This window comes from Rana temporaria, chromosome 6, assembly GCF_905171775.1.
Source record: "Rana temporaria chromosome 6, aRanTem1.1, whole genome shotgun sequence".
Classification (NCBI taxonomy): Eukaryota; Metazoa; Chordata; class Amphibia; order Anura; family Ranidae; genus Rana; species Rana temporaria.
Window position 1 is genome coordinate 150,566,940 of NC_053494.1, and position 13,242 is coordinate 150,580,181.

The 13,242-nt window shown below is 43.2% G+C and overlaps 1 protein-coding gene across 2 annotated transcripts in view; it reads right to left on the bottom strand.

The window, feature by feature from the left end:
* The window catches only part of HDAC4 (histone deacetylase 4), a 294,548-nt gene that overhangs the window by 100,961 nt on the left and 180,345 nt on the right, over positions 1 to 13,242 (bottom strand). For both annotated transcript variants that reach the window (XM_040357576.1, XM_040357577.1), the window contains one exon: positions 8,427 to 8,498. In XM_040357576.1, the coding sequence (XP_040213510.1) occupies positions 8,427 to 8,498 (72 nt within the window). The remainder of the gene's footprint in view (positions 1 to 8,426; positions 8,499 to 13,242) is intronic.

Genomic DNA, 13,242 nt, shown 5'->3' on the forward strand with positions numbered 1-13,242 from the left:
CACACAGCCATCTCAGGAGCAAGCACGCATGGGTGCATCCATAGCAAAAGGCTTCTGTACGGGGGAAGACTAGAACAGCTAGGAACCTCAGAAGGAGGATCTAGGTGCAAAACCATTGACACAGATCAGGGAAGAATAACAGGTTTTCTTTTTTTGTTGTTATTGCATTTAGAAATTGCTTAAATGTAATTTTAAAAATAATTTTAAAAAATGTTTACGTTTTCCTAAAATTATATTTGAAGATCCTGTCATGAAGGTTCTTGTTCAGGTACTGCCTGTAATTGTTTGCAAGTGCTCCATACCGGTTTTAAAACGGTGTTCCTGCATTGTCACAGTCACACCATCTTCCAATGAAGACTACAAATGACCAATTCAAAACAACATCAATAAGGCCACATTCATACCAGCAAATCAGCCCTGTGCGAGTTGCAGCAGGAATCATCCGATTCTCGCAGCTGCAGGCCTCATTCACTATCATGACAGGTGGCCGACAACCACAGTGATTTGTGGCTCTCCTGCTCACTGTGGTCAGTTTTTAGGAGGAAAGAAGAGGGACTGGCAGAACCTCTAGGGATTTCACATAAAAGAAGCAATACAAGAAGAACCAGATTACCTTCTCATACATGAACATGGTACAGCAGCCACATATCAGGAAAATAAAGTGTTGCGGTAACAAACACTTTAACCACTTGCTTACTGGGCACATATACCCCCCTCCTGCCCAGGTGAAATTTTAGCTTTAGGCACTGCATCGCTTTAACTAACAATTGCGCGGTCGTGCGACGTGGCTCCCAAACAAAATTGACGTCCTTTTTTCCCCACAAGTAGAGCTTTCTTTTGGTGGTATTTGATCGCCTGTGCGGTTTTTATTTTTTGCGCTATAAACAAAAAAGTGAGACAATTTTGAAAAAAATACAATATTTTTTACTTCTTGCTATAATAAATATCCCAATTTAAAAAAAAAATAACATTTTTTTTTCTCAGTTTAGGCCGATACGTATTCTTCTACATATTTTTGGTAAAAAAAAAAAAAAAAAAATCGCAATAAGCGACTGGTTTGCGCAAAAGTTATAGCGCTTACAAAATAGGGGACAGAATTATTTTTTTTTAATTATTTTTTTTACTAGAAATGGCGGCGATCTGCGATTTTTAATGGACTGCGACGTTATGGCGGACACATCGGACACATTTTTGGCGCCATTCACATTTATACTGCGATCAGTGCTATAAATATGCACCAATTACAGTATAAATGTGACTGGCATTGAAGGGGTTAACACTAGGGGGTGAGGAAGGGGTTAAATGTATCCCTGCTTAGTGTTCTAACTGTAGGTGGAGGGGGGGTGACTGGGGGGGTGACCGATCTGTGTCTCTATGTACAAGAGACACAGATCCGTCTCCTCTCCAGAGACAGCACCGCTGTCTCGGTGTAAAACGGCAATGAGAGATGATCTCATATGTTTACATATGAGATCCTCTCTCATTGGCCGCACAGATCGCCTCGCGAACGGCCACTCTGATTGGCCGTTCGCGGCGATCTGTAATTGGCTGTGTCCGAGGGACACGGCCAACACAGATTTTCCCCGCAGCGCGCTCTGGAGCGCGCGCGGGGACCGCCCTAAGGGGCGGCCGTCAATTGACGGCGGTTTGGAAATTGGGATCCGCACTGTAGCCGTCAATTGACGGCAGGCGGATCCCAAGTGGTTAAAGGAGTGAGCAGTTCTGTCTGTCCAGTCAATAGCTGGATAATTGAAGTTCCCCTTTTATAATAACATTGCCCTGCCTCATTGCAATTCCCAACTGTGACAGAAGATCAGACTTCTCATCTTTCGGGTTAGTGGGCCTGTAGATACACCCTCTTATAATTTCCCATTTGTTTCTTCCCTTTAAAGCTCCAGCCACGGGCATTGCACCGCCCCCGTGCCCCATTAGCAGAGTCGGCCCTCATGTTCACTAGCAAATCATTCTCGACATACAGACACACTCCTTCCACTCTTCCTCCTTCCCTGTCCCTCAAATACAAGGAGGACCCCGGAACAGTCCCAAGCCAGTCAAGTCAGCTGTCAAGCCAAGTTACTAATATTACCACAAAGCCAAAATCCTTATTGGGTGTCAGCAGCTCCAGTTCTTCTATTTTGTTAGCTAGACTTCTAGCATTTGTAAACATACCTTTTCGTGTTGTATGGGTGCATATTATTTCTCCTCGTGTGTTCTGAGGCTGCAATCCTGTGATCCCTCCCACACCCACCACCTAGTTTAAAATTTGCTCCAACTTTTTGGCCATCTTCTCTCCCAATAGAACGTCACCCTTCCCATTCAGGTGCAGTACACTTTCCTGCTATAGAGCCAGAAACTGACGAAAAATACTTTTGAGTTCACAGAGAACTGGGCTGAGTTTTTAAATATACTGCCTTTGGAGGTCTTTTTTATATAGTTATATATACAGTTGTGCTCATAAGTTTACATACCCTGGCAGAATTTATGATTTCTTGGCCATTTATCAGAGAATATGAATAACACAAAAAGAAAATTTCACTTGTGGTTAGTGTTTGGCTGAAGCCATTTATTATCAACTGTGCTTACTCCCTTTAAATCATAATGACAACAGAAACTACTCAAATGACCCTGATCAAAAGTTTACATACCCTATTGATTTTGGCCTGATAACATGCACACAAGTTGACACAAAGGGGTTTGAATGGCTGTTAAAGGTAACATTTCTCACCTGTGTTCTGTTTGTTTGTAATTAGTGTGTGTGTATAAAAGGTCAATGAGTTTCTGGACTCCTGACAGACCCTTGCATCTTTCATCCAGTGCTGCACTGACGTTTCTGGATTCTGAGTCATGTTGAAAGCAAAATAATTGTCAAAGCATCTGCAGGAAAAGGTATTTGAACTGTATAAAACAGGCAAGGGATATAAAAAGACATCTAAGGAATTGAGAATTGCAATACGCAGTATTCAAACTAGAGGTCGACCGATATATCGGCAGGCCGATATTTGGCCGTTTTGGAGAAAATCGGCATCGGCCAATTTTTATCCAAATTAGGCCGATATTTAACCGGATTGCCACCGCAGTCACAGCATCAGGAAAGGCCGCAGCTTCGGCCTAGCTCCAGAGCCGCGGCCATCTTGGTACACCCAGCGCGGCGGCCATTCTTTCTGAGGAGGAGGGGCCCGCTCGCTGCTATCTGCTGCTTTTTTTTTAGCTTAAATGAAGTAGGCAGCCAACCAGCGGGCCTGTAACAGCCAACCGGCAGCCGCCGCTGCCGACATCCTCCACTGTAAAAAAAACGGCCCCTGATGTCCTGCTCGCCCCCTGCCTCTGCCTACAAACCCCAGAATGCAGCGCGGGCCGGTAACTTCCGGTCCGCGCTGCATTCTGGGGTTTGTAGGCAGAGGCAGGGTGCCCAGCACGTCAGGGGACGGTTTTTTTCAGAGTGGAGGATGTCGGCAGCGGCGGCCGCCGATTGGCTGTTACCGGCCCGCTCTGCATTCTGGGGATTGTAGGCAGAGGCGGGGCAGCACGTCAGGGCCAGGGACGAATGGAGCTTTCTTGTACTAGGCTAGGAGATGGAACGGAGCCTGAAGCGCTCCCGCTGGTGGGCATTGATGAGGTGGCAGTGAATGACATTGGGCTGTACTGGTGTGAGGCACTGATGAGGTAATGCACTGATGAGGTGATGCACTGGTTGGCACTAATGTGATGCACTGGTTGGCACTAATGTGATGCACTGGTGATATGCGCTGGTGAGATGCACTGGTGGGAAATGATGGGATGCACTGGTGCATTGATGAGGTGGCACTAATGGGCACCGATGAGGTGGCACTGATGGGCTGCACTGGTGGGCAGTGATGTGGCACTGACAGGCTGCACCCCACCTCCCCACCCTAGGTTTTTTGAGAGGAGGGAAAAAAAACAGCCTAAAATATCGTCCGCAAAAATCGGCAACACATATCGGCCATCGGCCGCCCCGATTTCCAAATATCGGCATCGGCCAGATCGGTCGGTCGATCTCTAATTCAAACTAATCAAGAAGTGGAAAATGAGGGGTTCTGTGCAAACCAAACTTCAGCCACAACTGCCAGGAAAATTGTTTGGGATGCAAAGAAAAACCCACAAATAACTTCAGGTGAAATACAGGACTCTGAAAATATGTGGTGTGGCCATTTCAAGATGCACTTGTTCCCCTGGCAGCTAGGGAAGTCACTCTGCGCCAGCAATGTCACGCCTTTACAGAAATCCTCAACATTGCACAACCTGGTGTTTTGTTTGGGATGTGCCGTCTCAGGACGCTCCTTCCTCTATATACCCCATCTGTCACCTATCTAAACTGTTCTGTTGACTGCACCTCCATGTCGCCACCCACCTCTATACTGGCCCCTGACAGAACCTGATGGGTATGGTCCAAACTCCCTTTCAGGTTGATGATGCTTCGTAGTGTTGCCAGCTGATTCCTTAGATTTAGGATCTGAGTTTCCAAGGAAACGACTTGCTCACATTTTGCGTAGCAGTATTCTTCTCGAATGGTTGTTCAAGGAATGTATACATGGTGCATCACCACTCCCATTGGACATGGTACCCACTGATGCAAAAGGGATAGTCCAGTAAAGACAGGGAAATATATTTTACGCAAATTAGTGGTAATTTGGCAATAGATGTTAAAGTTGGCCAAATACGTCAAAGTAATTCCTCAATGACCAGTTCCTACTAGTCCCTTCTCTGCAATACCAATGCTCGAGTGGATATAGTGCCAGTATATTTTTCTTCTACTGCACTGCAGGTCAGTGACCAGAGCTGACCTTTGTAGCTCTCCTACAACTTTGTCTATCTGCCTCATATTGGTACTATATCCAAAGGAGCATTCGCATTGCAGAGTACGGACTAGCCATTGAGGGATAACTTTGATGCAGTTGGTCAGCCTAAACATTTATTGCAAAATATGTGAACTAAAAATGCCTGTATTTTTTTTTTGCACAGTTTTCTAAAAAGGGTATATAGCGCTGTGGAGAGTGTTCATCCGTTTTTTTTCCATGGCTGTCAGAGACACGCATCACACATGGAAATTTTCCAACTTGCTGAAAAATATTTGTATTGGAATGGCAGAAGTCTTCCCTCTTCTACATAGTGCAGATGGAATTTACAGTCAGGCTTCATGTAGACTGCTGCTGGTAAACAGACATTTAGGAGCAGTTTGATGTTTCTTTCAGCTGCCCCTCGTGCTGCATCCGCTCTCTCCCCTCACACTGTACCGTTCGGTACAGAGAGGGGAGGGAGGAACCGGCGTCATTACATGACGCCGGTTTGTTTACAAGTGATCGCTCCGTCATTGGACATAGAGATCACGTGGTAAACCGCCGCCATTAGTGGTGATTTACCGTGATCCGCTGGGTCCGGAGGACCCGGCGGTCACGGACATTCCGTGTGCGCGTCCCATGGGGTGCGCGGGAGCGCGATTCTGGGAGGACGTCCATGGACGTCCTCCCAGAGTTAAGGAACCGCCTTGTAGGCGTCTTTCGTCTGTAGGGCGGTGATTAAGTGGTTAAAGTGGTTGTAAACCCTTACAGACCACTTTTGACTACAGGCAAGCCTATAGTGCAGTTTAGGAGATATCCCCTGTATCAGCATGTGGTGGCACAGGCGCACTGAAGAAATGGACAGAGCATGCCGTTTCTTCAGCTGATGTGCCATCAACGGCGGCTCCCAAGTTCAAGCGCGGGAACTGCGTCATCACGACTCTGGCCAATCACAGCGACGACGCCCGCAATACCCGGAAATAACCCTGGGAGACATGCTGCCGGCTAGAGCAGTGTGCTGGGATCGCTGTGGGTTGCTTCGTTCTAGGGTAAATATTTCATAATGAGCTCGCAAACTATTATTGTTTCAGCTACTTATATAGCGCCGTTTATTTTATGCAGCGCTTTACATATACATTGTACATTCACATCAGTCCCTACCCTCAAGGAGCTTACAATCCAAGGTCCCTTACCCCACATTAACCAACTGACTACAGGGCACTTTCACACCCTTCCTGCCCAAGCCATTTTTTGAGATACATCACTGCGTCGCTTTAACTGACAATTGCGTGGTCGTGCGACGCTTTACTCAAGCAAAATTTACGTATTTTCCCCCACAAATAGAGCTTTCTTTTGGTGGTATTTTATCACCTCTGCGGTTTTTATTTTTTGCACTGTAAACTAGTTACTAGTTTGGAAAAAAAAAACACAATATTTTTTACTTTTTGCTATAATAAATATCCCAATTGTTTTTTTAAAATTTTCCTCAGTTTAGGCCAATATGTATTCTTCTACATATTTTTGGTAATAAAAAAAAGAAAAAAAAAATCACAATAAGCGTATATTGATTGGTTTGCGCAAAAGTTATATAGTGTCTACAAAACAGGGGATAGATTTATGGAATACATTTTTTTTTTACTAGTAATGGCAGCAATCTGCGATTTTTATTGTGACTGCGATATTGCTGCGGACAAACCAGACACTTTTACACCATTTTGGGACCATTCACATTTATACAGCGATCCGTGCTATAAAAATGCATTGATTACTGTATAAATGTGACTTGCAGGGAAGGGGTTAACAATAGGTGCGATCAAGGGGTTAAATATGCTCCCTATGGAGTGATTCTAACTGTAGGGGGAGGGGAATCACAATGAGAGGAGACCATCGGTCTCCTCTCCCCTGACAGGACACGGATCTGTGTGTTTACACACACAGATCCACAGTCCTGTTCCGTTACTGGGTAATTGCGGGTGCCCGGAGGACATCGCAGCTGCCGGGCACATGCATCAGGTTCCCAGTGATGTGGCGAGAGTGCGCACGAGCGCCCCCTAGTGGCTTGGGAAGGTGAGGACATCATATGACGCTCCGCCCAGAACAAGAGCTGCACCGTGCGGCCGTCATAGGATGGCCGGCGGTGGGCAGTCGGTTAATATACTAGGGACAATTTTAGACAGAAGCCAGTTAACCTACAAGTATGTCTTTGGAGTGAAGGAGAAAACACGCACAGGGAGAACATGCAAACTCCAGGCAGGTAGTGTCGTGGTTGGTATTTAAACCAGCGACCCTCATTACTGCTAGGCAAAAGTGCTACCCACTACACCACTGTGCTGCCCAATACTATGCATACTAGCATATTATAACTTTGTCTTGCAGCTTTTTTGGGGTATTTTTTTTCATGGGTTTGCAACCACTTTAATGCAGCGTACACATGGTCGTTTTTCGGCATAAAAAAAACCAAAGTTTTTAAAAACGTCATTTAAAATGATCGTGTGTGGGCTTCACATCATTTTTCGGCTTCTGAAAAATGAAAAAAAAAAAATTCGACATGCTGCATTTTTTCACGTCGTTTTTTAAAATGTAATTTTTCGTGTTAATAATGATCGTGTGTGGGCAAAAACGACGTCTTAAACCAGCGCATGCCCAGAAGCAAGTTATGAGACGGGAGCGCTCGTTCTGGTAAAACCACCATACATAATGGAGTAAGCACATTCATCACGCTGTAACAGACAAAAAAGCGCGAATCGTCTTTTACTAACAAGGAATCTGCTAAAAGCAGCCCAAAGGCGAATAGAACTTCCCCTTTAGAGTGTTGTTGTACGTCACCGCGCTTTGTTCATCATTTTTCAAAAATGATGGTGGTCCAGACAACTAAGCCATTTATACAAGATTAGGTCATCAACCCCCAACTCCCATTTTTGAAGAGATCGCCGTCTATAAATAGCCAGTCTAACCAATCTTTACCACACGTGCATACATATTTGCAGCTCAATTTTACACATTTTTAGCGTAATATCCAATAAAAGCAAGGTAGCATGTGGGGTAATCGCAATCTGCTACGTGTTCCCATTATCAAAATTCTTGTTCATAACATGTAACCAGTTATCTGCACCACTGTTTAAAAAGGAAGTGTAAGCAGAGTTCCACAACTTGTAAACCATATTCAGATAAGAAGTTGCAATAAGCAAACCATAGAGACTAATTAAAAAAACTAAAGAAAAAAAGTGAATGATGAATATATTGACCAATAAGGTTCTAGGTTTTACTTTGACATATAAATCACAATGAACTCTGAGTGATTGGTGGTTACTATGGACAACAATTTTTTTCCTGTTCTAATGAAAAGAAAGGAGAAGTTCAGAACACCATTTTTTGACAACTTTTGAATATTTTAGTGGCATCATATCACTATACTGGGCGTTATAGTTTGTTGATGTGCAAGATACAAGTAGAGTGTTTTGTTGACAAGTAATGACCCCTGTGCAACAAGACAATGTGAAAGCCACAACGTAGTCATTTTAAAAAGCCACTGATTAAGGACTACTGATGAAAACAAGTGTACCTTTAATTCTAACAGCATTGCACACTGTTGATATGCAGATGCAGTAATATTCAGGTGGATGAACTCACCAGTGCTTGGCATGTGTTTGGCACGAGTCTGCGTTATAAGCTCCACTGGTTGGTCCCGACCAGATATTCCATCTGCAGAGAGAAAAAAAGAAGAAGGTTTAAAATTCTGAATATGTCTGTATCAGCTAAATGAAAGACATAATGAAAAAACAATACACAGTGCAACACTCTTATGAAAAATGGAGGATTGTTGAGGACATAACATTAGATTATAAGCACTTTATGATGTCTGTGCACTAATGGAAATGTGCCTAACTCTCGTCTGCTGTGTGCGGGTGCCGATCCATGAACACTAGATCCAGTGTTAATGTCTTTAGAACAGATGAACTCCAACAGACCAATATGTAAGACCAGATTTTCCATGGGTGAAAAGCCCCAATTTGATGTTGGGGTGAAGACCATTGAAGAGACTATTCAAAGTCCCTGACTGATATCTGTTCATTCATCATGTAATTTTCATGGCTTCCCTGTAAAACACCTGCCTGGTCCAATTTGGAATTAATAAAATGTCTTCTTCTTCGTTTTGAGTTTTGAAAGGGAGACCTGTGATAAACGAGAGCCTTCAGGCAGAAGGAGGAAAAAGAAGCAGAAAAGGCTATTCATTCTGGGGCAGTTTGATGACAATACGGTGCAGCTGCCGACTGGAATAAAAACCCAGGAGGCGGAGGCTATAAATAGCCCAGAAAGAGACGGCGCAGGGAGCCGACAGATTAAAATGCAGAAACACGTAGAGCAAGGAGAGCGTGCCGTTCCCAGGACTTCACAGACAGCTCTCTACAGAAGAAAAGAAATCCAGTGTATAGGACAGGAATGTAATAAAGCCATAAGAGGAGGAGGTAGAAATGAAGAAAGCTGCTATGGGAAAATCTGTTCATTCAGACCTTGTCTAGTAAACACAAGCCATGAGCCCTTTATTCGGATTCTACATGCAAGGGTCAGTGGAGCATTAGGACAATCCTTCCAAAAATTCTGCCAAATACGGCAACACACCTTCATTAAAGCAGTCTCCATACACTAGTCTTCATGGTCAACAGAAAATACATACAGGTCCCAAAGCAGAAGTAAAATGTATAAATCATTCTGATTGTATGCATGAATGAAAATCAGACAGGCCTAAATATATATGTGTGTGTGTGTGTTTGTCTGTTTGATAGGTCAATCATAAAATCTGGGATTAAACAAGAACGCCAACAAAAAGCAAAGCAGGATTGTCTTTAAAAATGCAAGCTGTTGATTACTTTCCTGTATCTACTGAGGTATTATATGTTGTAAACTGAATTTTAACCACTTAAGGACCGCCTCATGTACATATACGTCAGCAGAATGGCACAGGCAGGCACATGTACGTATATATACGTCCTCTGCTTGACGTGGGTCGGGGGTCCGATCGGGACCCCCCCCCCCCGTACATGCGGCGGTCCCCGTGGCTTCTGGAGCGATCCGGGACGACGGCGCGGCTATTCGTTTATAGCCGCTCCCCGGAGCTGAAGAACGGGGAGAGCCGTGTGTAAACACGGCTTCCCCGTGCTTCACTGTGTCGGCGCATCGATCGCGTCATTCCCTTTATAGGGAAGACACGATCGATGACGTCATTCCTACAGCCACACCCCCCTACACTAGTAAACACACACAAAGTAAACCCTAACTCCTACAGCGCCCCCTGTGGTTAAATCCCAAACTGCAAACTGTCATTTTCACAATAAAGAATGCAATTTAAATGCATTTTTTGCTGTGAAAATGACAATTGTCCCAAAAATGTGTCAAAATTGTCCGAAGTGTCCGCCATAATGTCGCAGTCACGAAAAAAATCGCTGATCGCCGCCATTAGTAGTAAAAAAATAAAAATAAATAAAAATGCAAAAAAACTATCCCCTATTTTGTAAACACTATAAATTTTGCGCAAACCAACCGATAAACGATTATTGCGATTTTTTTTACCAAAAATAGGTAGAAGAATACGTATCGGCCTAAACTGAGGAAAAAAAAATGTTATATATGTTTTTGGGGGATATTTATTATAGCAAAAAGTAAAAAATATAGCATTTTTTTCAAAATTGTCGCTCTATTTTTGTTTATAGCGCAAAAAATAAAAACCGCAGAGGTGATCAAATACCACCAAAAGAAAGCTCTATTTGTGGGGAAAAAAAGACGCCAATTTTGTTTGGGAGCCACGTCGCACGACCGCGCAATTGTCTGTTAAAGCGACGCAGTCCCGAACTGTAAAAACCCCTTGGGTCTTTAGGCAGCATTTTGGTCCGGGGCTTAAGTGGTTAATGCTATAATACGTGTTACTGTATTTTCCTTTTTCTTTAATAAAAAAGAATGAAAACAAAAAAAATGCAACCTGTTGCAATCCTAAAACCAAATGAAACCTTTATTCACTAAAACTGCAGAGAGAGCAAGTGCAAGTCTATGACTGAGCCCAATCACAACTGCTCACTCCTTATGCAGCAGATATCTGAATTCAATATTTGTTAATGGCCAAAAACATTTATTGCACTGAGGCAGTAAGAGCCGGTTCACACTGGGGCAGCACGACTTGCCGAGCGACTCCACACGACCTCAGAGGCAACTTGCAAAATGACTTCTGTATGGAAGTCAATGCAAGTCGCCCTGAAGTCGTCCAAAGTCGTACAAGAACCTTTTTCCAAGTCGGAGCGACTTGAGTCGCTCCTATTAGAATGGTTCCATAGTGCAAAACAGAGTACGACTTGTTAGGCGGCCAAGTCGCATGAAGAGTCACCCCGTGTGAACCGGCTCTCAGGATTTGAAAGTAATGTGAAAAAAAGTTACATTAAAAAGGTAAACACTGCAATATATGGACTCATACACACAGGCATATACAATGCTGATTTTACAGACATACAGCACATATATATGTTTTTATGCCTCTATATGAAGTTCTATGTTAGCTATGTGACCATGCACATCAATATTTTAAGCAGAGTTTAGAGACATTAAAAAAAATAAAAAACAACAACAACATGTTCTATGTTTAGAGAGGAGCTTAGGAGCATAATTTACACATAAAACATGTGCAACGTTAACAAACTCCATGCGTATGAGCATAAATGTATTTCAGTGGCCATAATAAATTATTTTGGCCAGTGAAATGCATTTACGCTCAACACCATACGTACATAAAAGCACATACATAAGCAACGAGAGGCATTTTTTTCTGACCAGTTCTGGCAGAATTTTTTTTTTAACATATTTGGAGCATAAATTCATATGCCCATGGGCCTAAAAAGGTATAAATTCAAAATAAGGATTTTTTTTTTTATGCATGAAGCCTTTCATTTGTTTATGACCATTTATGTAAATATCTTCTGTAAAGTCAGACAGTTTCATGCATAGATTTACAGCCTTCATACTGTAAAAGGTGAACAGTACCAAATTCAACTGCAGTGGTCAGGACAATAGAATTTTAACTGAATAGGCTGGGACGGCCATCGCAATTCATTCAAAGCCCGTTGTAACAGCTTTCTTAGCTCACAAATTCAAAACTAAAGTGGAACTTTAGTCAGAAAATTAAAAACGTTAAAAATAAGTGCATATACTGTTTAAAATCCAGTAAGGCACTTGCTTAAAATCCATTAATCCTGCTCTTCGCAGCCTCAGTTGCTTTGTATTCACTGCACTGTGCTGATAATCAGTGAGTCACTTCAAGCCGATATGCTCACAACCTAAAGATTTACTGATGGGAGGAAGCAACAGGAATGACACCGACTGTGCCAAAAGGAACATGGATTAGGGGAGCTTAAAAAAAATTACAAAAAAAGCATAAGCAGACCTTATCGTTTTGAAAATTCTAAGGATATTTTTGTCTGTTTTTGCATGCTAGTCTCATATATAAAATGAAGAGTTCCCTTAAGGGGAGCATATAAGGCCTAATGTAAACAGAGCAGGGGTGGACTTTGTGGGCAAGTCACATAAAACCAACAAATTGCTGGATGTCAAAGAAGGCGTACAGTGCTTAAAGGGGAGGTTCACCCTAAAAAAGACTTTCTCTTATTACACTGGCCCCCCACATTACAATACGATTATGCCTATTAGTTTTTTTTTTGATGCTGTACATACCTTTGTACAGCTAATTCACCCGTGGCTTCCAGGTTGCGAGTCCCGCGGGAGTGGGCGTTCCTAACATGCTGGTGATTGACGTTTGGACAAAAAACGAGCTCCCCCCGTCGCGTAAGCCGCGTCACGATTGGCGAAAGGAGCCGAACGGCGAGTCGGCACTATACTGCGCATCGCCGTTCGGCTCCTTTCGGCAATCGTGACGCGGCTTAGGCGACTGGGGGGGAGCTCGTTTTTTGTCAAAACGTCAATCACCAGCATGTTAGGAACGCCCACTCCCGCGGGATTTGCAACCCGGAAGCCACGGGTGAATTAGCTGTACCAAGGTATGTACAGCATAAAAAAAAAAACTAATAGGCATAATCGTATTGTAATGTGGGGGGCCAGTGTAATAAGAGAAAGTCGTTTTTAGGGTGAACCTCCCCTTTAACTTTATGAAAATTCTTGTACAACAGAATACAACTTTGGAAGTGATGCAGTGTAAAATATAGCACCTCTAGGATACCCTTTACACAAAACAAAGACAGACCATGTATAGACCAGAGAGTGCCACAAACAACTATAGCATGCAGCAGTGTTTTAACTTAAAGGGTCACTAAAGGAATTTTTTTTTTTAGCTAAATAGCTTCCTTTACCTTGCTGCAGTCCTGGTTTCATGTCCTCATTGTTCGTTTTTGCTTTGATGTTGCTGTAAATCCTCTCTGTTCTGGACACTTCCTGGTTGCCTGTTTCCTGATGA